General features: G+C 36.6%; 1 protein-coding gene across 10 annotated transcripts in view; it reads left to right on the forward strand.

Moving 5' to 3' along the window:
- LOC117421070 (uncharacterized) overlaps positions 1–7,850 on the forward strand; it is a 137,452-nt gene extending 129,602 nt beyond the window's left edge. For 2 of the 10 annotated variants that reach the window (XM_034922324.2, XM_034922330.2), the window contains exons 16-20: positions 32–130; positions 1,660–1,701; positions 2,487–2,525; positions 3,288–3,329; positions 6,523–7,850. In XM_034922324.2, coding sequence (XP_034778215.2) covers positions 32–130; positions 1,660–1,701; positions 2,487–2,525; positions 3,288–3,329; positions 6,523–6,556 — 256 coding nt within the window. In that variant the 3' untranslated portion in view covers positions 6,557–7,850. The remainder of the gene's footprint in view (positions 1–31; positions 131–1,659; positions 1,702–2,486; positions 2,526–3,287; positions 3,330–6,522) is intronic. The other 8 variants (XM_034922336.2, XM_034922345.2, XM_059025463.1 and 5 more) reach the window with 7 other exon arrangements.
- Positions 7,851–25,838: the final 17,988 nt, after the last annotated feature.

The following is a 25,838-nucleotide window of genomic DNA, read 5'->3' on the forward strand; positions in this document are numbered from 1 at the left end:
TAATGAGCCCCTTTTTTCAATTCTATTCTAGTTCTAAATTCAGCAGCAAGATTAAATATGTCAATAGCCTTGCAGAGCTTGGTGAGCTGATCCCCATGGAATATGTTCACATTCCAGAGAGTATAATAAAGTAAGTACTGTGTGAATTACAATTAGAAATCATGTGAACAGTATTATTTAAACCATGTTCTCATTAGCTTTAGCTTTTTTATGGAGTACAGTAGTGGTGTATATTTAACATATACTGTACAATACTGCATGTACTGTATGTATATGAAAAATACAGATAGATAGATAGATAGATTATCAAGAACAGGTAATTGAGAGATAATGAAAAAGAGCTGACAAACGCAATATAAATAAACTAGAGTAAAAGAGAAAAGGATTAAAGAGTACTATTAATAATTACATATTCTAAATTATTACCAAACATCTCAAAATAGTTTGGAAGCATTTACATATATTTCATAATTCTAAAAAAATGAAAATAATATTTCCAAATATACTGGTAGTTGCTTTTAGAAGGGATGCAAATTTAGCTGACATTTTGTTCCACAGTAAACATAAACGGATCGTAGACACATTATTAAAGGACATTAAAACCTGTAAGAGCACATGTAAATATGCAAATATATTTGTAAAGCTAAAAGTGAAATAGAGAAAATAGATATGCAGTCATAAGAAACCCGTCTTGCAAAACTAGCAACCTTGTTTATGGTATATTTTGCCAAAAAATGTAAGAAAATAAAATACGCAGGAGACACAGGTACAGCATTATGTAAAAGAATACAGAATCACCTATCAAACATAAAAAATAAAAAAGTAAATGAACTAATAGTTCAACACTTTACAAATAATTAACATAACATGAGTGACCTACAGTTTATAGTTTCAGTAGAAATAAAATTAGATAATGTACAATACAGAAGAATGAAGATAAATAAATGGATAAACAGACTCTATACCACAATGCCTGGAGGTTTAAATAGAAAGGAATAGTAGATTTTTACATCATTAACTATGTAGTAAATTACATCACAAACACATTAATAGATTTAAATAGAAATAACCAAGGCATCAACAACTTATAAGTACCTCCACATTTTTGGCAATGGTTAAATAGTTACAAATGTGAATCACTCTGTTAATGTTTAAACCATTAGCAACCCATACTTTTAGAATTTAACTTTGTGCTAATTACAAAAATAAGAGATAGGAGATAAATGCTGCCTATTAAAAAGTTACAGGTATATATTTCTTTGGTATTTGTTCTTCTGCTACCTTTTTTTTTTTTAAAGCCGTGGTAGTATTACAATGTAACAAAACAATGTAATACTGATGTAATCAGCCGATACCTAAAGAATCATAGAAAGCACCAGGTTGTTGTATTACACTACTTAATTCCAAGAAAAGAAAAAAAAAAAAAAAAAAAGTATTTTTTGTATGGGCAAAGCTTGTGGATTTGTATACTGTGTCCTTTATATTTTGTCATGTTATCTTAATTTGACATATAGCTGTGATTTTATTTTGGGTTACGATAACACTCTTTTTTCACCTCGATTTATTCCCCAAACTCTCAATTTAACAATAAGTAATATTTGTATTACTCTTGTTTTTACGTCACTACCTAACTGTACCTTACTACCTCTTTCCTGTAAGGTATGAAGACGAGAGCAGTATAAAAAGATATACATGTATGAGGTAAATAAAGGCCTGTTGTGGTGCAGTGAATGTTTGTAAACTGCTACTAATTCTTTCCCCTAGCCTGACCTCAGCAGTACGATATCAGCGGCTGCACCCTCTTTGCATCTTCCTCATAAAAGGTGTTCGATTGCCGAGATGTGTCTTTCTGCTATCATAATGAACAGGCTTTGTTAACCAAAACACAATGCTCCTGCCTAGACTGGGTCATAGGTTGTGAAAGGGCAACATGGCTGCAGTTTCCAGCTTTGTATCACACAAGCATGACTCAAATGGCTCAGGCTCAGTCAGGGTACATAACTGGAACAACTTTGTAAAACACACTGTGTTTCCAGTCCCAGATGGTCCCTTAAAAAAATCTCTACACTAGACTACTGCATCAACCCATTTTCATATCGCAGCCAAGCGTACTGCACTGCTGTCAAATACCATATCAACACACAAGCTCCAATGCCTTCTTGCAACATTGTAACTCATATTTATCCATATAATCAGTTTTTGAATCCCTTAAACTAATCAGTGTAACCCCATGCAGTCATCTGCAATTTCCATTTTGCCAAAAATGTATAAGTGAGTAAAATAATCTAAACAACAACGCAAAAGTACTGTTTCTTGTATAGTTTGTAGTATAAATCCATACAGGAAAATCCTTCAACAAATGGTTGGGAGCCCCTGTGTTAGTAATCACTGCGCAGCATGTAGCTTACCTGGCTTTGCTTTGCTGTTTGTCTCACTCTTTGCCTGCTTCTTGTTTCTTCCTTTTCAAACTAACCTTTGCCCCTCAGACTGGATGAAGAACTGAAGGAAGCAGCTGAATTCAATAAGTAAGAAATAGTCCTAGTCAGTCCTTCATGCTGGGTTAATGTTCTAACTTTCATTAGGATAAGGATTCCCAAAGATTAAAGAACAGTGCATCATTGATTCGGCCAGCTTAGAGCAAGAGGTGTACAAAAGAGTCTTAGATTGCACCTCCAAGTGTGGAATCCTATCTTAATTAGATATCAGCATCTTTATTAGAGGAATGCAAAGTATGGCGTCGATTTTATTTTGTAACGTAATGTAGTATCAGCTGCACTGAGACTGCATTGTTCCGTTAAGTCTCTTTAACACACTTGATCTCATTTGTCCCTGTGACGATTTTAGAGTTATTGCTGCTAAATCTTATTTATTTCCTTTGGAAATAGTTTGCTTCATGCACACCATGTCAGATATAAAGTCTAGTACAGATTTCTGGTAACTTTGTGTGATTTGGAACAGTGTTACACTAAAGAAGAGTTGTTAAAAGTCTAAAAACTTATAAAGTTATAGAAAGAATCAGTCTTCACTGATATGCCAACATACCTATACCATAAACTGTAATGCCTGTGTTTGTGCTAGTGTTGTATTCCATTTGTTGAAACTACATTCTGATTGGCTTGACAAAAAGGCTTTTACTGCCTACTATTATGTGACAGCACATTATATTGAAAGTATCACAATATAGAAACACTTTAATAAAGTATGATGGTTCTATGTACATAATTAATGTCTGTTGCTTTAATTTATATTCTTACCCCTACCATTTAATCTATCTTGTATCTATATAGCAGCTTTCTAAATGGATCTGAATCTACATCTGTGGAACAGGAGTAAGATATATATAGATTATATATATATATATAGATTATATATATATATATATATATATATATATATATATATATATATATATATATATATATATATATATATATATAGTATGTGTGTGTATATATATATATATATATATATATATATATATATATATATATATATATATATATATACACACACACACATACATACATACATATACATACAATATATATTGGCTGTTTCTTTGTTGCTTTTTTATTTGCTTAATTTAGGGTGGGATAAACACATTACATGCACAAAGCATGTTGTATAGAAACATATATCAGGGTTTCGACAATTATTCAGATTTATAGTGCTTTTGTATTCTTAAAGTCAACAGAAAGTAACTTGTTAGCAACATATCTACAATCTACGTATTGCATGGTATTATATAGTTCTGCTTGAAGAAAAAGTTTTGTTTGGATTGAAGGTGGCAATCTATGTGAAATAGTAGTCACAAAGCCTTTTTTTTTTTTTTTTTTTTAAATATATATATATGTTGTTCTGAATGAAATACATTGTGATATTCATATTCTAGACTGGTGTTGTATCCTTTAACACCAGTAGGGAGGCTTCATGAATTTATTAATAAAAAGTCCTAAAGCTTGGTGATTTTTTTTTTTTTTTACTTTTATAGTTCATGTTGTGCAAAGTATCAGACTATTTTTCATCAGTATTAATGGGCAAAATCAAGTACTTATTGATTTTTTTTTTTCAGTTATGGATTTCACGATTTCTGTGGCATGTACCCATTGCCATGTAATATGTACTTCCCTTGAACAAATAGTGTGAATATGCATTTTTTTAAATATAAACAGTAAATGTTTGCCTTATTGATGCAACCTGTTATACTGCATTTAGGAACCTGGCAGCTGGTTTGCTTCCAGGAAATGATTGAACACACTGCATAGCGCTCTACCATTTACTTAAAATGTATTCAGCAAACAAAGACACCAGCTATATCAAATATCTGAAATATTTATGCTAAAGAACACTCTGTCCAGTATAAGAAGGGGACAATTCACGTGTCTGTTGTTATTTTTACATTTATGGATGTTGTTTTATAATTCGATGAAGATGAAAAACGAATGTCTTTAAAAGGCAGAAACAGAATATTCTACAATTTAGCATTACTTTTTTTCAGGTAAGTGTTTAAATATTTAGGAACATTTGTTGTATAACTCTTGAGAAAAGGATCCATTTCGAATGTGACAACACTATTTTTTTCTGCTTTAACAAATATTATGTTTTATTGTGAAATATCTTGAATACCTATTTTTATACCGTGAAAAAAATACAGCCCTACGTATTGATAGCCCAGCCCTCTCATTGTGGTTTCCTCTCAATTTAACTCAATGCCATTCGAATCAAACCATTTAAAAAAAGATGTAGCAAATCCAAACGTATTCTGAAGAAATGCTGTTTTGTATTGACTGAAGTATAGTAAATGGTGAGTTTTGTCATTTAAACAGGTTATGTTATAATTTGTCCATCACCATATTTTCTTTCTATTGACATTTGTGGAGTGGTGTGACATTTAAACTTCCTGTTAGTTGTACAATTCAACTTGGTATCATACATTTAATATATTGCAAATGTATACAAAAATTTCAGTTGTATGAAGTTGTTGCAATATATTGCCAATATATTAATATAAGTACTAGCCAAAAATGGTGAGGGCACTTTAAGAAGGGGTGATCTGATAATTTGTAGAAAAGCTGCTACAGGAAATAACAGTAAAAGTTCACATTGCAAGAACAAGTTGACCTAGTTTTTAGACAGACCATGCCATTAGGTTCTATGGACAGCAACTATAAAAAAAACAGTAAAGTAAAATCAAAACAGGTTGTTAAATTTTCAAAAATACAATCTAAAATGTATTTACTTTTTGAAATGATTTAACTGCACAGTGAAAGTTTTTCAAAGGACACGTTGACTGGTAATACCTGTCAATACAATGGCATGTCTAATTGATCTAAGATCTAGTTGACTTGGATGTGCGTTAATGTTTCTGTATGAAGTCATGTAAAGGTCAACTTGTTATGGGTATTATGTATCCAAGTTAGCTTAACTCATTTCTTGTTTTTATTTAGATTAACTTTGAATCGTTTTTCTGGTTAGTTATCACATACTGTCACTTCCCTTAACACATCGTTAATGTGTTTCATACCCATGTTCTATACTGTGGTGTGTGTGAGAACAACATATGCACAACAAGAAAATGTTCAACATTGTTTTCAGAAATGTGAAACATTTATCACACACCTTTCCTGAGTGAAGTCCTGCTGCTGGGAGGCTAAGCATGTTTTGTATTTCTCTGTAAAACCCATTGCACTGCATAATTTTGAAGATGCTTATTGTTAAGCATTTCAGTGTGGTATGTACAAAAGCGAGTGTTTAATAATTCAAAACAGGAATAGACAAAACTTCGACTTGTATCGCTGTATTGCACAACAACAACAACAACAACAACAACAACAACAACAACAACATGAGTACCCCAATATTCAACCCTGACCGCTGTCTGGGTACAGAGTAAATACAGTTCAACTTTATTCTATTAATTATTACCAGTGGGGTTTTTTTTCCCCCCCAGACTAAATTATTTCTTGTGACTTTAACCAAAAATAATGTTGGTGGTTAAAAGCAAATTCAAAAAGCCAATCTGCTTTACAGTGGTTGTAGCTAACAACCACTTCTATTTACACACCAGTCTGAAATATGCAGTTTTGTAACATTCTGTGCAGGTTTTTTCCAAAACAGTTCCGCCTCCCTGGCTAATCTGAGACTGCTTTGGTTTCAATTTTCAATAGAATGCAGGTACAGCTAAACAGAGTTTTTTACTAAACCGAGGTGTGCACTTTAGTAGTAAAAACAGCACTGTACATTTTACTATTGAAAAAACATTCACTTTTGGTAAAAATACAAAACACATGGGACTCAATTCACGTGTGTCATCATTGTATTTGATGTAAAGTGTATTTATTTAATTTGAGACATATCATTGTCTTCATTAATTATATCCATGTTGTTGGTGTTTCTGATTGAGGATGTATTGTGCTTTCCTACATAAGCTACTTAATTACATAATTACTTAGATAATATTGTAAATGTCAGTACGCAACATGTTGCCCTTACTAATCATATCTCTTTTTTTCTCTTTTTTAGAGTTGATAAGAACGTCCCTCAAAGCAAATCCTAAACTTCCTGTATTCATTATTTTAGAAGATTCAGAAGCTCTGTAATCTGCAAGAATATGTGATGTTTACTTGTACAGATAAACCTGTCATGAGATGTTTTAACTTTATATTCCTGATTATTTCTAGTAGAATAAGAAATTATTGTAAAATGTAGTCCTGTCTTATACCAATAAGTCATTTTCCAGTATTCACAAATATTAGTACACACTTTAAATTACTGTAACTGTTTTGCTTTGTTTATTTTTTTATTATTGTTTTTGGGCTATATTGATAAAGCACTAGAGTACATGTACGTTTGTTGGGCTTCAATGCATTTACTGGAACACTATACTTTTATGAATATGGCCCAGAGTGACTCCGTTGATATGATTTCACACAGCTAGTACAACAGTTGTGTTATGTAATTTGTCCTGTATACAAAGATCCTACACAGTAGTGTCATAAATATTATGTTTCTATTTTTTTCTCATCAGTTTGCAAAACTGAAGATGAACACACTACATATAAGCGATGTTGACTTTAGAAAATCACTTTTTGCTTTCAGGCACCATTTTTCTGGTTTTGTTTCTTTTATTTTCTTTTATTATACAAAAAGTTATTTGATGACTCCTCTGGAAAGGTGTAACTGATTCAATATATAAAAATAGAAAAAATAAAATGCATTGTGTTAATGACAAAAGGTATTAAAGAAAACATCTGTCAAATTCTATATCACTTTACAGTCAGACACTGTCCTTCAGGAGACTAGTGTATTCTTGTCTGGTTTTGCACCTGATTGAGCTCAAGGAAACTCAGGATTGTATACATATTCAAGATCAAAAGCGTTTGAAATTGTGGAATCAACTTCACCTTTCAGGCTACGTAACTATGTGAACCAAGTGAATACACAGATGCACACTAACAAAACAAAATGCTTTTAAGGCTAGGGGGCAATTACATTTAAAACTAAAAGGCTGATGTGCCTTCTGAAAAGCTGCAAAAAAAGGAACAGCTTTTCAGTTTGCAGTTTCTCTTATGCAGCATCAAATCAAACAATTGATGAAATTTAAAGGTGTCACAAAATTGGAGGAGAGGTTAGTTTTTGGGGTGGGTGGGGCAAAAATGTGCCCAATGCAGGTTCTACAACACGTTAATGAATGTTTTCATATAAAATGACACCCCCCACCCACTTTGTGCAGTACACACAGTACACAGAATTTAGATTTAATTCACCCCTAGGTTCTCAAAGCTCAAAATAGTCATTAGTGTATTTTGTTATGAAATGAAAAACTCCCCCAGTAAAGTTGCCAAACCTGTTTTTTTTGTTTGTTTTTTTAATTTATATTTTTTTTACTGAAAAAAGTAGAGTAAAAAGCTTATCTATATCTATCTATTTATATATCTATCGATATATAGATAGATAGATATGATTTTTAATCTGCCACCCCAAGACACAATGAAATAGGTGTAGAATTGCAAATAGGTGGGTGTAAATTGCAAATAGAAAGGATGCAAACACATTAACAAATGTAAAAGACAGACAGGCAGTTAGACATAATTTCATGTCCTAGGGGCAGTTGTTTTGAAAGGCATCTACAAACAGTGTTTTATGACTAGTAATCACAGTATATCCACTGGCTACTACTCTGATTGTACGGAAAAATATATATGTTGGTATTGGCATACATAGTGCTGTAGATTACCAAATTAGCTGTGTTTATGATCCATTTAAAATGGATCATAAGGAGGTTAGGGTTAAAGTACATTGACAACCCAATATTGAATAACTTTACTACCTAGCTTGCAATCTCTTATCAGTCGAGCAGCTTTAACTGTATGCAGTAATACATCATAGTGTATATATAGTAAATACAGACTCTGGAGAGGAGGGCTATAGTGGAAAATGATTGACCCGAGGGAAGACTATTGTTACCGACGGGGCTATAATGCCTGAAGCCGCAGGCACCCTGGAGGTAACAATAGTCTTCCTGAGGGGCATTTAATTTTCCACAATGACTGAGTCTCCAGTACATATTTAATAGATGAATCAGTCAAGAAAGTAGTGAGGCAAGGTTGGATAGTAAATATGACTATATATATGTTGTTTGAATGTAGCTGATACAGCATACATAAATATTGACTAATATATTTTTGTTTAAATATAGCTGATACAGCATAAGTAAATCATTAAATAACTGAAAATGTTTTTGAAGTTCATACCACATAGTTATCAGCTCTCCTTGTGGCTTGCTGAGTAGTTGCGGTATGGGATATCACCATGTTAATCTTTAACCAATGAGAATGCAGCATTTGGTTTTGACATGTGCCCCGTGCCCTTTTTTAACCAATCAGGATCGACCAGAAGTCCTGCCTCCCTTCCGGTCGCAAATGTTTAGTTTTTAAGCAATTGTAGAAGTCCCACCCTCCCATCCTGTAATGTGTTTGTAGTTTTTTGTTAAAAACAAAAATGTACAAAGTGTTGAAAAATAAAATAAACTTGAAAACAAATCATTACAGTAAAGTGGTAAAAACAAGGTTACAGTGCATGTATTTAAATGAAAAACAGTTTAAAAGGGGAGAAATGTGAATTGTTAACACGTGCAGAGTGGACTGTACAGGTCTATACAGGCCTGCTACAGAAGGAAGCAATCCCCCAGTTCTCTTTAACCAGAGATGCCTGCATGTTAAAAAATAATGACAAAGTGTTAACATAAGCCCTGTCTGTTTAAGAAGTACTTCTTAACCCAACAAATAAATAAATAAATAAATACAATAAATAATAATGAGAACCTGTATACATTATTAAGTTAACATTTTAAAACCTTATTGCATTATTTACTTTACTCAGCTGAATGCACAATCGCGTGTAGGGGCCGCACGCACCACTTCTGAAATGTCCGTAGAAATTATCTTTAGTTTAAAACATTAAAACGTCGAAAACATTAAATGAAACAATCCTTGACTATCGGCGGCCATATTTTAGACTTCTTACAATCTATTTACTTATTAAAAAGAAAGAAAAAAACATTTAAAAATAAAATGCTACAAACCTTGTCCGTGTCTGAACAAACTGTGAGACAATTGTGCTTGAACAGGACCCTCGTGGGCTAAGGCCTTAGTAAGGGCGTCGTCGGTACGCTTGGTGGAAGATAAGAAATGGGACGTGTGACAGATCCAATGGGTTAGGTCCCTAAAAGAATGGGGGATGTAAACTTTGGAATAAACACATAAGAAAAAAAAAATACGTTTAGACAGGACTTTCTTGTTTTTGCATTAAAGGCGTGAAAAGCTATGTTTTATTTAGGGGTTTAGTCACCTGTGTCCTGGACTCACGATCCCTATTCAACATGGATGCTTTTGAAGACCCTGATCTGTTTGCTTTGATGGAGACGCCGACATCTGGGCACGGTATGTGTTTTTGCTTTACGTTTCTTATTATTTTTGTCTTATTACACTCACTGTAAAACAGGAACGGTTCAAAAGTTACTGCTTACAGGTCTGGACAACATAGTGACAAATGAACAGGCAGGTCCATGAGTGCATCTAATTTGTAAGACTAAAGCGATTTGCGATGTTCTGTACCTGTAAAAGACATTCTGTTGACTGTTTGAGTCGTATGTTTAACAGCTACATTTAACGTGTCAGGAGATACAGGGAACTGCAAAAAATGTGTTAAGAGGAGCACGGCTTTGAGAATCATGAGCGATTCTGAAGGTGAAATGTTGCAGTCAAATGGGAAACCGAGCGGGGCAGAGATACAGACAGACATGTCGGCCAAAAATGGAAAAAAAGGTCTGTCAAAATATAAAAAAAAAGGTATGTCAAAGTTTAAACGTAATGACAAAGTTTGCAATGTTTTTTCATAGTTTTGTTTTTTGTGCACACGATTAAATATTACAACCACCTTTTGAAGACGCATAGCTTGATGGTTGCAAGGGTCTGATGTCTGAACTGGACAACATAACGAAAGATAAACAGGCAGGCCCATTTGAAATCATGCTTTTATGCTGAAATGCAGATTATAAATGTCTGTGCAAAGTTTCTTTAAAGCTTAAAAACGTCAAAAAAAACCTTGACTGTCGGTGGTCATATTTTAGACATTGTCCAACTTTGTTACAATGTATTTACTTAAAGTGAATAACAGTTTTAAAATAAATTAACAAGCCTTGACTGTCGGCAGTCATATTTTAGACTTGTTACAAGGTATTTACTTAAAAACAAAAAACAGTTTTAAAATAAAAAAAAAATAAAGTTGTGCGAGCATGGCAAACTGAGATACAATTGTACAGGCGACTGGCCCCACTCATGGGCGAAGGGTTGGGGATTACACTGGTCTGTGTTGATAGGCTAGTATAGGCGGTAAGTGTCTCGTTGTGTTTTATTTTGAGACGCTATTCAAGAGCTTGCTGCAATTTATTTAGGTAGGATGAGAATAGTTTCAAAGCAGGGAATGGTGAACAGTTTATAAATTAATTAAAACAAGAATTGGCTGTGTTGGTGTGTGTGTTAAATAAATAAAACCCAGTACTTTATCGTATAAATAGCTCCTCTCAATAATAACATAAAGCCTTTTTCCATCCAACTTAAGCTCAGTAAAACTTATGCGAATAAGAAAATATATGTGACAAACGCTATGGAAAAAGGTTTAAGTCGACTTGTAAGAAGTTTTTACTCGCATGACAAGCTCGCTCGCTAGAGGTGTTTATTTTTTCCTCGCAGCGACATTTTATTCGACACTTGCATGTAAACCGTAACGAGTGTATTTCTGGTCCTAGCGCCCTTGTGCGCCATTACAGACGTCAAATTGTTTAATGCGCATGCTCTGATGATTAAAGCAAGTTGGCAAACGTGGAGCAAATAAGAAACAGTTATTTTTAGTTACTGAACGAATATGATGATGTCTCTGCACTTTTTTTGTTTAAAGTTTCTACCCATTCATTTAAAAAAAACACACAAAAAAAGGTTTATTATAAAAATGCTATTTTGTTTAATAAAATCCTTGCCAAAAAAACAAGCTTATATATATAATTTTTCAATGTAAAAGAAATTGACCTTATTTTATTTTATGTTCGACTACTGATAAATAAAGTGGTAGAAACTTAATTTCCTAGTGTGTGAGTTGTTTGAATGGGTATTATGTTATTAAACTGTACTTTTGAAATCTTGAATTTGTTTTTTTACTTCATGACTATTTAGGGAATCCTTCTGAATCATATTATATGTTAATTCAAATCATGTGATGAGTACTATCCATATATGGACTGTATCGGGGGTTTCCCCAAATATAAACCAATCAGAAGTATTAGTATTTTTTATTATTATTATTATCGTGTCACTGCCAAAAATGCCTGACAATCACACAAGCAAATCTTATTGAATGCGTCACCTTTTTCTAAAGATATTAATTTAAAATAAATTACTCAGTAAACACCCCCTCCCGATTGCAATTTGTAAATGAGAGAACTGTCAGCATTATTTTGTATAATTTCAGATGTGCGCAATAATAACACAAACTGAGAAATAATGTCGGAATTTGCTAATCTTTTTATTCTTTATTCAGTAATTATTTTCTCCCATTTTAAAAGGTGCTACACAGTGTACACTGCTACACAACATTGGAAGACTTCTAACAAAAGAACAGGAATAGAATAAGCAACCTTTAAACTAATGGGAAAATATGTGAAAACAATGCTGTAGGTTTTATACCTTTACCTTTGTAAGCAACCTTTATGCATGCAACACTTACATCATTTTTGACACTCACTGCTGATTCAGTTTTCACATATGGGATGTACATTTTTTAGTTGGTTTTGTGAACTGCATATGTGGTAACAGGGCCAAGGTTCATTGATTTTTTTTTATGGAAAATCATCTACTGAGTATATTTCTTGCGAATAACCTCAGAACGTAGTGACACATGCAAATTAGGCTATGATATCACGAAACATCACATGGATGTTTACTGAGTAACTTATTAACTCGCTCGATAAATGGATGGAAAGCACACTTAGAACATTTCTCGTTACACAGTATGTCACTCCCCGTTAAAACGTTTCTCATACATAGGGCTGCACGAATAGCGGGGTGTCTGTATAGCCTATAGAAAACAAGTGCAGGCCAGTATGCTTGCACAGGGTATAAACCAAACAGAGTGTATTTAAGAGAAAATGATGGTTGCAGGCATTGAGACGCAATGGCAAAATGAACTAGTAGAGATGTGCTGGTATTCAAAACTTCAACAGTGCTTTTAGGTTACATTTTAGCGTGTACAGCTGTGTTGCCTAAGTATGGGCCGTCCCTTTGACAAGGCAAGACAGCTAAAGAAGTGAACAGCACATTACGAAGCCTCCAACCTCGTCATCCTGCACTGATATCTCAGGGTTGTCCAGCAAGTTTCACAAGAGAACCGTTAATGCAATTGCGATAAACATTTGTTGGGGACTTCTTTACCACAAGATACATAGAATGTCATTATCTGACACACACAGATGCTGTCTATGACAGACCACATTTAGGCCTGACAGTTGTTTGGAATATGGATGCTGGTGCACACATGCATTTATAGCAACATCATTGAGAAGGAGCTAGGCTTATCGATTTAAACAAATAGGCTAACAATCTGTTTTGCAGGCAGTGTTTTCGGGGTGTTTACAAGACTGTGGATGTCGTGACTGTGAACTGTTAGAGGGGAATAAGAAAATACATGGAGATCTAGGCTTTTCTAAACTAAAAAATATATGTTTAGCAGATGTCAAAGCATTTGAGTGTTACCAGGAAAGTGCTTTATAATAGAGAGGGGTAACGGAAGTATTTTGCAACAGGTACTTTGCGTATAGTCACAAACTGATCATTGTTGTAAAACAATTGTGTGAAACTTGTTTGGATTTGAAGTGTGTAGCGGTTAAGGGTGAAATACAGAGCGGCCCTGTCTGTGAGATGTTTTGTAGATCTGCCGCTTGTCTTGAAAAGACACGCACAGAAAGCCGTAGCTGACAATATTAGTTGTGAGAAAAAAAAACATCTTTTGTGAAAAATACACAGTGTTTATGCATGTAGATCACATTAGATGTCTGCAACAGACAATACCAATACAATGTATACAGGAAGCAGGGACGCATATACCAAACAAAATTTCTGCATGACATATTGTGAACGAGTGGTTTGCAGTGCGCAGGTGTACAGGTGATGCTAGTGCTCCAAACAACGACGGACAAAAAGTTCATGGTTCAAAATGGTTCTTTCTTTCTTTTTGCAAACGGTTAAATAATAGTACTGGCTGTTGTGTATCGCCAGAATATAAACCACGGGGTTCAGTCCCGAACTAATATAACAAGAATAACACACAACACAGTCACTTCTCCTGATAGTACGTGCTCTTAGTGCAGGTGCGGTGCAAAGCAATTATAGTGACAGTGGTGCAGTGTAGTCCAGGTTAAGTGCTGGCTGGTAGCAACAGCTCCCAGGTTCGTGTTAGCCATCTAACAATGACAAACACAGACAGTTAGCAACAAACAAACAAAACACTTAACACTCACGATACCTTTCTCATGTCTCTGTTTCCATAACAAAGGAACAGCATATTGACATGACATAATTTATCATCATTAGTCAGGGACAGGTTGTAATTATCTGTAATGACAGAGATGAGAGACTACATATATTTGAAAATCACCATTGCTTATGAAACAAAATCTATAAATTCTGTAAGGGCTGTTACAGATAAAATGTGTGGGGGGTGGGAAGCAGAAAGCACTTATTTCTACCTACCCATTTCTACTCTCCCTGATGTGAAAAGTAAATTTTCTTTTCTGGCAGCTGAATGGAAATGATAACGACTGCAGCACAAATAAAAGCTCACTGCTAAACATTTTAGGCATAAGATGTAACAAGAATGTACTTAATAGTCATTCATATGTTGAACAATCACAGAACACTTTTACTGCAACAGAAACCATGATAATTTTGCTACAACCTAGGGTTTCCATTATAAGATGTACCACAGTACATTTTTGTAAGGGTTTGGAAATGCAAACACACCAACCAATACATATAGATATGTTTTTGCAAACTTAAGATTGTCTAAAAAGAACTGACTGTACACAACATCTTTCAGCATCAGGTCTTAAAGGGTTGTTGCCCATTTACACCCTTCCAGTCAATTTTCTGACAGATCATTGGCCACAAGCTTCCCCAGGATCCGCCAGACACTCTCCTGAGTGTCTGACCACCCAATCAAACCAAAGAAAGAAATCTGCAAATATAGTATGAATTCTGAGTAAATATAAGTAATAAGCTGTTGGCAAAACAGAGGTATAGTAATACAACTATGATCATTTTTCATGGTGCATATAGTATGAAGTGCTGGTAGCTTTTAACATGCAATAGTTCCTACTGGATAAGGAGCACAGAGATGCAGCATGATTGAAGCATGACAGTAAATTGATCACAGGCGCACTAGTGAACAATTGGCTATTTTCCTTTGGCTATAAAACTTAAAGAAAAGGTTATAAAACAAAGTAGTAAAAAAAAGTAATATCCGACAGCCTGAAGACGGACGTGCGGTCCATAGCCAAGAAGGGACCAGGCTGTACCTTTTAAATGGTTCATTTTTTAAGTACATGCATTGTAACCTTGTTTTTACCATTTTACTGGTAACGATTCATTTTCAAGCTTATTTTATTTTTCAACACTTACCTCTGTGTTAACATTTTACTGTTCATTTTTTTGAAATAGAATATAATATGTTTAACATTTTCAAGCTTATTTTATTTTTGTAAAAACCTTATTTCTTCTGAAATAACACATCTAACAAAACACTTTGTACCCCTGTTTTTCCCATTTTACGGCTAAAAATGTAATTAAATAAAACCACAAAAAAATATATCTTGTATTATTCACCATTTTATTGTAACAAACTACAAATATGGGCATGTTTCCATAATTGCTTTAAAACTACACACATGACATGAAGGGAGGGTGGGATTTCTGGAATTCCAAAAAAACTTCAAACATGTGACAGGATGGGAGGGTGGGATTTCCACAATTGCTTAAAAACTACAAATTTGGGACTTCTGGTTGATCCTGATTAGTTAAAAAAAAAGTGGCGGGGCACTGGTCAAAACCAAATGCTGCATTCTCATTGGTTAAAATTAGCATGGCGATATCCCATACCACTTATAACTACTTTGCTGACTGCTGCATAATCCCGTTTATATCCCGGACGTCATATTTGTTTACATCATCGAGTCATAAAACAGTGACAGTGATGTTTTAATCACCATTTTAGTGTTTGGAGCATCTTTCTTTTGTAGTACATTTTGGAATTAATTTTCTGTTAAGTCACAAAATCGGTGTTCAGCCATTTTCTCTTGTTGTGAGGTGTGAAGATGAAAGGCATTCCTTTGAAAAGGGGCGGAACTGACAGTGATGTGAACCAATCACAGACTATTGCCCGATGGTGTAGATGTTAGAGCAATAGTTCAATCTATTTTTCCTCCTATGATGAGGTTTTAACCAATCACAGGCTAGAATTTCCAACCACTGATTCATAAAACTGCCATTTGGACTATTATAGTATTTCAGCTGAGAGAAGTTAAAACTATATTCACATGTGCATGTTTGGTCGGGTATTAAGACATTCTGTCCGATTGCTTCCTCTTCCCTGTCAAGATGTTATAACTCTGGCCTTGTGCTTTTTTGCTCCTTGAATGCTACTGTAAGTTTGTCCAATTGTATCTATGTCTTATAATATTCATTGAAACAGATACTATAACCCTAAACAAAAAATAAATAGATAAAATATAGTACACAGTTGGAGGGTTTGATGAGTTAGGCTTTAATCAAATCAAATAAAATGCTGAAATATTAAAGTTCACTGCTAAAAATTGTTGTACAATGTATGATTTTTTGTTTGTTTAGTGGGACTATTAAATGTGTTGATTATTTTGTGTTTACATTTATATGGTACTGCATTTGTATGACTGCTACCTTTTTATTTTTTAATGGCTATTATAAATGTATTACCATGTTTACAGTAGTGGCTGCACATGTACTGGGTCTTCTCACATTTCAGTTCATTATGGGCTTCATGGTAACCTCTTTGATAAAAGAGAAATGCAAGCAATGGGAAACTGCACTGTATCTTCCAGTTTCTAATTACAGTATCTGATTTCTGGACTATTATCATATGATTTTATTAATGGAAATGTTAAAGACATTAGCTTTAATTAAGTATTGTAACATGCCCATTGGGGTTAAAGGGGAAACAGGATTAGGGACCCGCCTGTTCCCAGGGTGGTTCTACATTGACACACACCAGTTGTGTTGCTGACTGCCTACAGCATGTTATGGGGGTTTTGATTGACAATTTGGGGTCCCATGGGTGTTTTTCACAAGTTTAATGTGGGGGTTATGATAGGAGGTTGACTCTCGTGTGGACGGGATAAGGGAATGATTATATAGGGTTAGTCCGGGCAGAGCCGAGTTAATTGCAAGCTTTCCGGTACGCTATTAGAGTGGATCGGTACAGTGTAAATGTTTAAGGGCAATGAATACTTCTTTGTACCTGAGCAATGTGGTCCGGAGTGTCTCTTGGGGGGGGGTCAGCCGATGGGGAGCACTAAAGTATGAATGTGACTGCATTACAATTTTAAGATGAATTGTATCTAAATAAAATGGAGTTTCTCCGACAAATCTTAAGAAATTCAGAGTCCCCCTACACCCTGGGAAAATACAATGAAATACACATTCACAGTAAAATAAACCATTTTTGCATTCATGAAAATAGAATTCAGATGGCTATTCAATGTCACAACTCATTCAGGTGTCCAATGCAGACAAGCAGTGGTCTACCACATTTTCAACATTTTAAATTATAAGGAATTAAATTCGATGTTACAATTCAATTATGGATTGAAGTTTAGGTTTAAGTAGATCATTATTTCTCCAAGGGATAGAGAAGTGACTACAGCAATGGTATTATTCTATACTAATACAAAATACTGTACAATCTTAATAATGTTATCCCAATTATTACACGCTAATTGCAGTACCATAGTACCCTGTATCAGTACAGGCATAACTTTGAATGTTTTGATTCAAATCCATTGTGTTGCTGTTATAGTAATGCTACTGTCATAGCTAACAGTTATACTGGTCTCTTTAGCATAGTACTATTGTAATAGTATTCCAATGACATTTCTTCAACTTTTTATATCAAGACATGCCTGGCTGTTAAGTGAATCGGTTGAAATGACAAGTTAGAATAGACGTGAAGGGTCTTTTTAGGAGTGTTCATATAACCAGTACACAGGAACTTGCAGTTCTGTACACTACTTCATTGTTTATATGTCCAAGATATTTAACCAAAATTTTTAAAAAAATTAGACAGAAATTTAATTAAACCATTACTGATTTTAATTTGACCTAAAAAGCTGATCTTTAGCAAAAGTTGAGTAGTCTTTACTAGATAGGACGTTACTGCCCTACTGTACCTAAATTTTCTTCAAGACTGAAAGCCGGTAGAAAGAGGTAAAAGAATGCATCCTCAGTTTGTTAAGAGCTGTTTTTGGAACTGGTGGTCTATTGATAAAGGGGAGTACCTGCCCGATTTAGCACAAAGGTAAGCAAGGTATATCATTGGTTATGTTTACAACGACTTTTAGCAAGTTAAAACAATAAGTTATCTTCCCACAATGCACTATTTTGTCGAGCACCTAATTAATTTTAAAAAGTGGTAAGAACAAAGGGGGGTTCCTGGCCGTTTTCGCTTGATAAACAGCAAGCAATATGTTTTATTAAAAACATAATAGTACTCACTCACTACAGTGGCTCTCAAAAGTATTCACCCCCCTTGGACTTTTCCACATTTTATTATGTTACAACATGGAATCAAAATGGATTTAATTAGGAGTTTTTGCCACTGATCAACACAAAAAAGTCCATGTCGTCAAAGTTTTGCCAACTTTAAGTAACTGTCCTTGTGACGTTTTCCTAAGAGTGGCTTTTTCCTTGGACTGTGATCATAGAGACCTTCACCATGCAATACTCAACCTATGATTGAAATGGAAACCCCAGTCCCACTTGCAGCCAATTCACTTTGAATATCTTTTGCAGTCAATCTCTGATTGTTATTAACCTTCCTCACAATTCTTCTATTTGTTCTTGGTGAAAGAACCTTCTTTCTTCCAGACCGAGGGAGCGTTGTGACAGTACCATGGGTCTTGTACTTCCTGATAATAGAAACAATAGTTGATATTGGGATACTCAAAGGCTTGGAATTTCTCTTGTATCATTCTCCAGCTTTATGACAATAAATCATTTGCCTAAGGTCTTCAGATAGCTCTTTACTTTTTTCCCCTATATTGACTTATTGGTTATGACAGCAATCATCCTATCCCTAACCCTTTAATACTCTAAGAATGTTCACCTACAATCCAGCATTTTCTAGAATTAGGTTCTGCATTATCATATTGAGCCGCAACCCTCACCAGGAGAAGCAGATCAATAATGGATGGATGGATGGATTATCATATTAAAATTTCTAACACCTTAAAATAGTACTATCATAGCATCAAAGGGTATGAATACTTTTGAATAAGCATTTTGAGTTTCGCAAAAAAAATTGCTGAAATAAATAATTGTAGACCTCTATTGTAACTTTTTTTTCCTCATCCACAAAAACAAAACTTTTGATGCAAAAGATTTTACATAAAAAGAGAAATTTATAGAAATTATAAATTTCCATAGGGTATGTAAACTTTTGACTACAACTGTCTACAATGAGGGGAGACTAATTATCTGCAGATGGAAGACCCACTCTTCTCCTCCACAACTTATTATACTCTCCTGTTGAAGGGTTGATGAAGTGATCTGTATTTGCTTCTCTACCAAACATCACTGAATCATTTTCAACACTCTTGTGCAGTTCTTCGGATGCCAGACGAAGAAGCATTCATAGATGCAGCTATATCTTTCCATGTCTCTTTCACCTTATTTGCCCTGGGTGCTCAAAGCTTTGTGCCATATAATATATATGTTCTCCTTGCTTGTCCCCCTGCAATAATATCTAGTCCTGTGGCATGAAGTGTTACTTTCATTGTCTGCGAGTTGCTCGTGTGCTGCCAAATTCCCCTTCATGCTGCGATAGGGTCTCTTCCATGGTGGATACAGAGAACATTGAGCTAGCACTGCTTATTCTTTCTCAGTTCAAAATTGCTGAGCGTCCTGGCGCCAGCACAAACAGCTTCTTAAAGGGAATGTTGCTGACTCACGATTAGGCATCAGATTTCACCTCCCACTCTGCAGTGACTGGTGTAGCGCAAAGACATTGGTGTCGGATTACACTTGCGCCAGACAAATAATCTGATCACAACCAACTCTCTTGGGACAGACCACTCCCTGCAGTGCTACCGCAATGACTTTGTGCATTGTTCTTGCGCTTGCCCCCGTGTTATCAAAATTGGGCCCTGGATCTTTAATAGAAGTTTGATTGCTTCTGGTTTTATGCTAAGTGTTAAGAATAAAAGCAGTGTCTGAGCTAAGGCTTGGCTCAGAATAGAACAATTAAAAGGTTGGCTAAAACATTATTTAGGTTGAGGGTTTGGTGTTTATTCTCATATACCAACAACAACATTATTTAAATGTAGAATATCTCTAAGGAGTGAATTAGTGAGAAAGAAAAAGAGAGTTAAAGTAGTTTATAAGACCTAGAGTTTAATGTTTTAACATGTAGCCAAAATCACATTTAAAAGGTGCATAACATAATAAACAGAAAAGATTATGGCTCTAGGGAGAATGGGATAACTTGGGCCCACAATCAAAGAAGTGATCACATAGAAGTTATATTTTGTTTCAGACTGGATTTATATCCCACTTCCCTGGTTATGTTTTAGACAGGATCTTGGATTAATGTCCCAGTACAGAGCTTTCTAAAGGACAGTGCCAGTAAGGCAGATTGGATCTTTGTTGACCGAGGTACTATTGAAATGTACCTTGGGTAAATTTAGATACAAAGTGTACCCTGGTTTAGACAAAGCTCTCGTTTGGTACACGGGCATGTTACAAATGTACCCCGCTTTTCAGTTTTCGTGAGAAAAAGCAATTGACGAGAGCCGCTCACTTCTGCTCAGATATGATGTATGCATTATAGCTCCCAACAGAGCTGCCGCTGATCAAACTAGTGTGCCTCATGGTGAATTGTTTAATTCTCATGAGCATTCAGAGACAAAGATAAACCACAATACTCGACTCTGCTTATTATCTACGGGGACTTCTGTCACGCTGCGTGTGAAGAGTTATCAGATATAAAAGAGAGCTCAGGAGCAGAGATGGCACATGTGCAGAAACCAGAGATTAGAACTTCACACAGCAGGCAATTATGATACAATTATTGTTTCTTTCCATTTTTTTGAATTTCACTTCAGTCTACTACCGTAACTTCTCTGTAAATATATAAAAAACTAAATTAATTAAACAAACCCTTATTAATTGATTACTTATTTAGAATGTTTCAAGTGATCTCTGCGACTACATGTAATGAGACGGTGAAAATGAAAATATAAAAATAACTCATCTTCATAGTCGCAGAAATGTACATTTTAAAACCCTTTTCTAATTTGCTCGATGGGGCTTTGCTGCACAGTTTTAGGAGTCTGTGGATGTCATTAACTGTGATCCCTGGAAGGCAACGAGTATAAAACAAAGCCATTGTAAAAAATGTAACCGCTAACTCAAACAAGCGGTAATATAATCAAGCAAGCGGACAATAGCCGTAAGTCACTAATCTGGCATAAGGAAATGCGGAAATAGGAAGTGCAAAGAGGCCTCTGCCCTTGGCACATTTCCACAAAGACTCAAGCTGCAACACAGTATTCTAAGAATGTTTCCTTACATTTTCTGTAAAAAAAAAAAAAAAGTGTAACTAAAAACAGTGCAAACAAGGTTAATATACAAGTCACTTTTACAGTAACACCCCAGTGTGTATGAAATAAAATCACATCTGTACATATGAAAAATGCCAGCCTTGTGTTATTATATAAATATATCGATTGTCATTTAATTTTGTCTGTGAGCTTTGAACTTAATGTTGTATTAATTTTCTGTGACATTCTACAATGTAAAAATAAGTCTATAATACCTGAATCACATGTACACAATGACCATGATGTGTGTGTTGCTACTACAAAGGATAGACAGGGACAGCTAAACATTGAACTAAGATGCTTAATTATTTTCTCTCTCTCTCCCATTCTTCTCTCGAACACACAACCCCGAGTAAGTAAAACGTGTATATACTGTTGTGCCAGGATTCAATTACCAATTCACGGGGCGTGAGCTGGGGTGAAGGATAAGGCAGAAGAAGCAGCAAGGAGCAGTTATTAGGAAAGAAAAGATGGTCGCTGACTGAGGGCGGCAATGCCGACACATCCCAGGGGCAGAGGACCCAGCAACCGAAAACACATATGTGGGTTATGACTCTGAGAGCCACCCCTCGAGAGGAGACGAGAGAGAGAGGTACCCAGCATCTGAGACTTCTGTAAGGGGCGCTCGTAAAAACCCGATTGGCCGAGACGTCACGCTGCCTGGGACCTGAAATAAGGACAAAGCATAGAGGTTAGTATAGGACTCAGCATGAGTGACCACGTCCTGAAAAGAGAGAGGCAGAATAGAACAGAGCCTCGAGTGAGGTAAGATAAGCACAGGAGCTGCGACAGGACAGAGTTTGGCCGGGAGTCCGCTCTGACTCACATGGTGAGAAACCCCCTGAAGGTAAGGGAGGCGGATGCCTAGCCCTGAGGTCGGGGAAGTGAGACTCACTTGCCCCCCAAAGGATGGACCACCGGCACCTCACGAAATCTCCCACACCATGAGACAAACAAAAGACAGCACATGCCAACGCATAACATAAAACAAAAGACCAGAAGGACAAACGGGACAAACAGAGGGATGGTTAGCAATTTGTCAGTAGGATGCGACTGTGTATGCCTGCCGCTCAGTGGAGAGGAAAAAACCCCCTGAGGCTGATTAGGGGAAAACCTCTGGTGGCCCCGGAAAACAGGAAGCCCCCACTCCGGGCATACTAGCAATTTTAAAAATGAGCAGGAACTATACGAGGAGGATGAATGAATGTACGAATCCACCGCGGAAAAGGACCAGCTCCCCACATTCATAATCTGGCTGTGATTGATGTTGGCCTATACAGAATGATGGGGGAGGGGGGTAGAGTCGAGGAGGGAGGCCATGCTCCGGAGGCGAGGGTGGAGAGGTGGGTTGAGATCCAGTGATGAGTGATCCTAGGAGTGAGAGAAATCAATGAACAGAGGGGCCAGGGGGAGTAGAGTCGAGGAGGGAGGCTTGCTCTAGAGGGTAGAGAGGTGGGTTGAGAACCAGTGACGAGTGATAATAGGAGCGAGGAATCAATGAGGTCCGGGGGGATTCTTGCTGGGGAGATACCTTGACTTTGAAAAGAAGGGGCAGATAGAGGACTCTGCTTGACAGCTGAATGAACTGACCACGCTGAAATTGATCTGTCTTGGAGGTACACAACCGAATGATGAAGTAAATTAGCAGCAGAAGATACTATGGATTCTGAACTTCTGAGTAGACCGAACAAGGCTAAGATGCAGATGATCTCCATAGGTAGATCCTTGTATGGGGAGAAGTGGTGTTTCCGAAGAGTAGAATGAGTAAACGAAGAATGTTCATTGATATAGACAGTCAGGAAGGTGAGGCAAAATGGAAAGCTCTTAAGAATCCCACAGAGGGTCAGGTGAACTGCTGGTATGGAGAAAATAGGGGAAGAGAGAGAATCCCTAGCGTGGACGATGAAAGCCAGGATCTGGTTTGATTGAAGGAATAGGATAAATCCGATTCTGGCACAGAACGTTGAAAACACTGACCAAGCTGTAGAATATGAAGCTCTCGAAGAAGGGCGAGGGCTGCAGATAGGACCAGCTGACGGAACTTGCAGGATTCAGGATTCAGTCAAATAGCAGCTGGTGAAGCTGGGGAGTCTGGAGGGGGGGGGGGGGGGCAGCAGATGGGACCAGCTGACGGAACTTGGATACTGAAAGTAGAGGCAGAAGGGGAGCTGGAACTGACAGTTGGGGTAGCAGCTGGAACTGAACGAACATGTGTAAATCGACTGCTGGGGAAGCTCAGCACCCTTTGTGCTCCATTTTCTGGAAACGAGGGAAGAGATGAGATGTCGACCATCCTATGTGTTAGTTAATACGGGATCGATCAGTGGTTTGCTACTATCATGTCTGCTTGAAATGGAAAAGGTGAATTCACATTCAGAGACTGGGTTTCACTACTCCAGTCATTCTCCTAGTAGTGGAACTCCTTAACTCATAGTCAAGACAGATTTCCAGTCTCATACCGCGTCCCTCACCATGTATTAATGCTGTAATATTTGAGAGGATGCGTGGACATATGAATAGATTACGGAGAAAGTCAAGCACCTCGTATTTTGATTAGATGGGGATTAGCATTAGCCTTGAATGCGGAATGCTGCCACGATCTGTATATTGGGGGAAAGCGGGAGCGTTGGAAGTTACAGATTTAGACTAAACTAAAGCAACTTTTGCATGCTATAATAGTGAGTAGATCTGAAGAGGGAGCAGAGATCTGTTGTAGTGAGGAGCAATTAACAGAAGAGGACAGGATCTGCTGAACAGTGCAGAGATCTGAGGAAATAACAATGAAGTGCTGTCAATAATGAGCAGTGACCTGCTGTAGAAAGCAGAGATCTGCAATATTGAATGGTGGACTGCCATTGGAGTGTGGTGGTCTGCTGCAGAGAGCAGAGATCTGCTGAAAGCGGTGGATATTGGACTTTGAGTGTTAAGGTGATTAAGATGAAGCCAGAGATGAGGCAGAGATGAAAATGCATAGATCTGAGGCCGCTGTAGAACCTGAGAGGATGAAGAATGCGTTGCTCTGAGGCTGCTGCAAAATCTATTGATTTGGTCGGGAGCAATCTGAGTGTATTGTCTATTGCAGAATATGAGGACACTTGACTGAAATGTTGATAGTTGTAGGACATGGTTTCCGTATCTGACTAGCAGCTCACGTTAATGAAATGATAACTTTGAAGGTTGAATAAAGTGCCTTGGTGAAATTTGTTGGTTTGGAGGAGAGGAGCCAGATGAGGAAGCACGAATCCGGGAACAGGAAGATGTCGCTGGAATGGAAGCCTGATGCAGGGAAGCTGGAAGTTAATGTGACGGTAGATTCTGAGCATCTCAGAAAGCCGATAAGTGCGTGGCTTCATGACCATGTCCTCAAAGGGGCGGGCGGGGGAGGCAGGTAGAGTTGAAATTGAAGAATGTCAGTTGATATAGGTAGACAAAAAGGTCGAGGCAGGAGGGGAACTCCCAAGAATCCAGAGTGAGAACAATTGCAAGAATGGATAGAAAAGCTGTAGTGCCTGAGCTTGGCAGCGATAGCAAACCGGCTTAACCCTTAGCGGTCCATTTATTTAGCACGTCTCAGGCGCGTCAGGTCCAATTTATTTTCACATGTGCAGTTTATTTTAGATGCGCTGTTTAAAAGTATTTTTTTCACAGTAAAACAGGTTTAAAAGGCACTGCATATCAACAGGACACTCAGTACTGCATCTCCAGCACCGCCCCACCCCTCGTTCACTATTTTTCAAATAACTCTTAATAGTACATACTGATAAATCATCTCTTGATCACTCGTTTGATCACCAAACTCCTCAATAATGCGATCCAAGTCGTTATTTTATTACTAGAACATCTAAAAAAAGCTCTGCAAATGTCTGCGATATTCTCCGAGCGCTGGATGTGGAAGCAGCTGTCTTGTTTGTTTATGTCCGTGTTATCTATGTGATGCCAGGTCTATCAGCATTCATGAGATACGCCCCTTTTTTCAGCTTCTCTCGGTCTCACTCGGCCATTGAATCGTTTTCTCTGCTTTTTCTTGAGAGAAAAATGACTAGAGACCTGTTTTTTGCGTCTTTTTGATGATGTTTGACAGGGTCCGACATTGGACTGGAAAGGGAAAATTGTGATGTCGGACCAGGTCCGACATAGGACCGCAAAGGGTTAAAATAGAGACAGAAATTGTGGCATTATACTGCCATCCAGAGGTTACGATTGGAATTAACCTTTGACTTGAGTGAAGCAGGGTAGAATATATGAGGTTATTACGATTAAAATCCTTGTCTATGTAGAACAACATTTGCTTATTCCCTTAAATTTAAATAAATATTCTAGACATGTTAGGACAGTTGGTCATGTATATAAATAAGTTAACGCAGTATTTAGATGTCATGATTCG

The sequence above is a fragment of the Acipenser ruthenus genome, chromosome 1, assembly GCF_902713425.1.
Source record: "Acipenser ruthenus chromosome 1, fAciRut3.2 maternal haplotype, whole genome shotgun sequence".
Taxonomy (NCBI): domain Eukaryota; kingdom Metazoa; phylum Chordata; class Actinopteri; order Acipenseriformes; family Acipenseridae; genus Acipenser; species Acipenser ruthenus.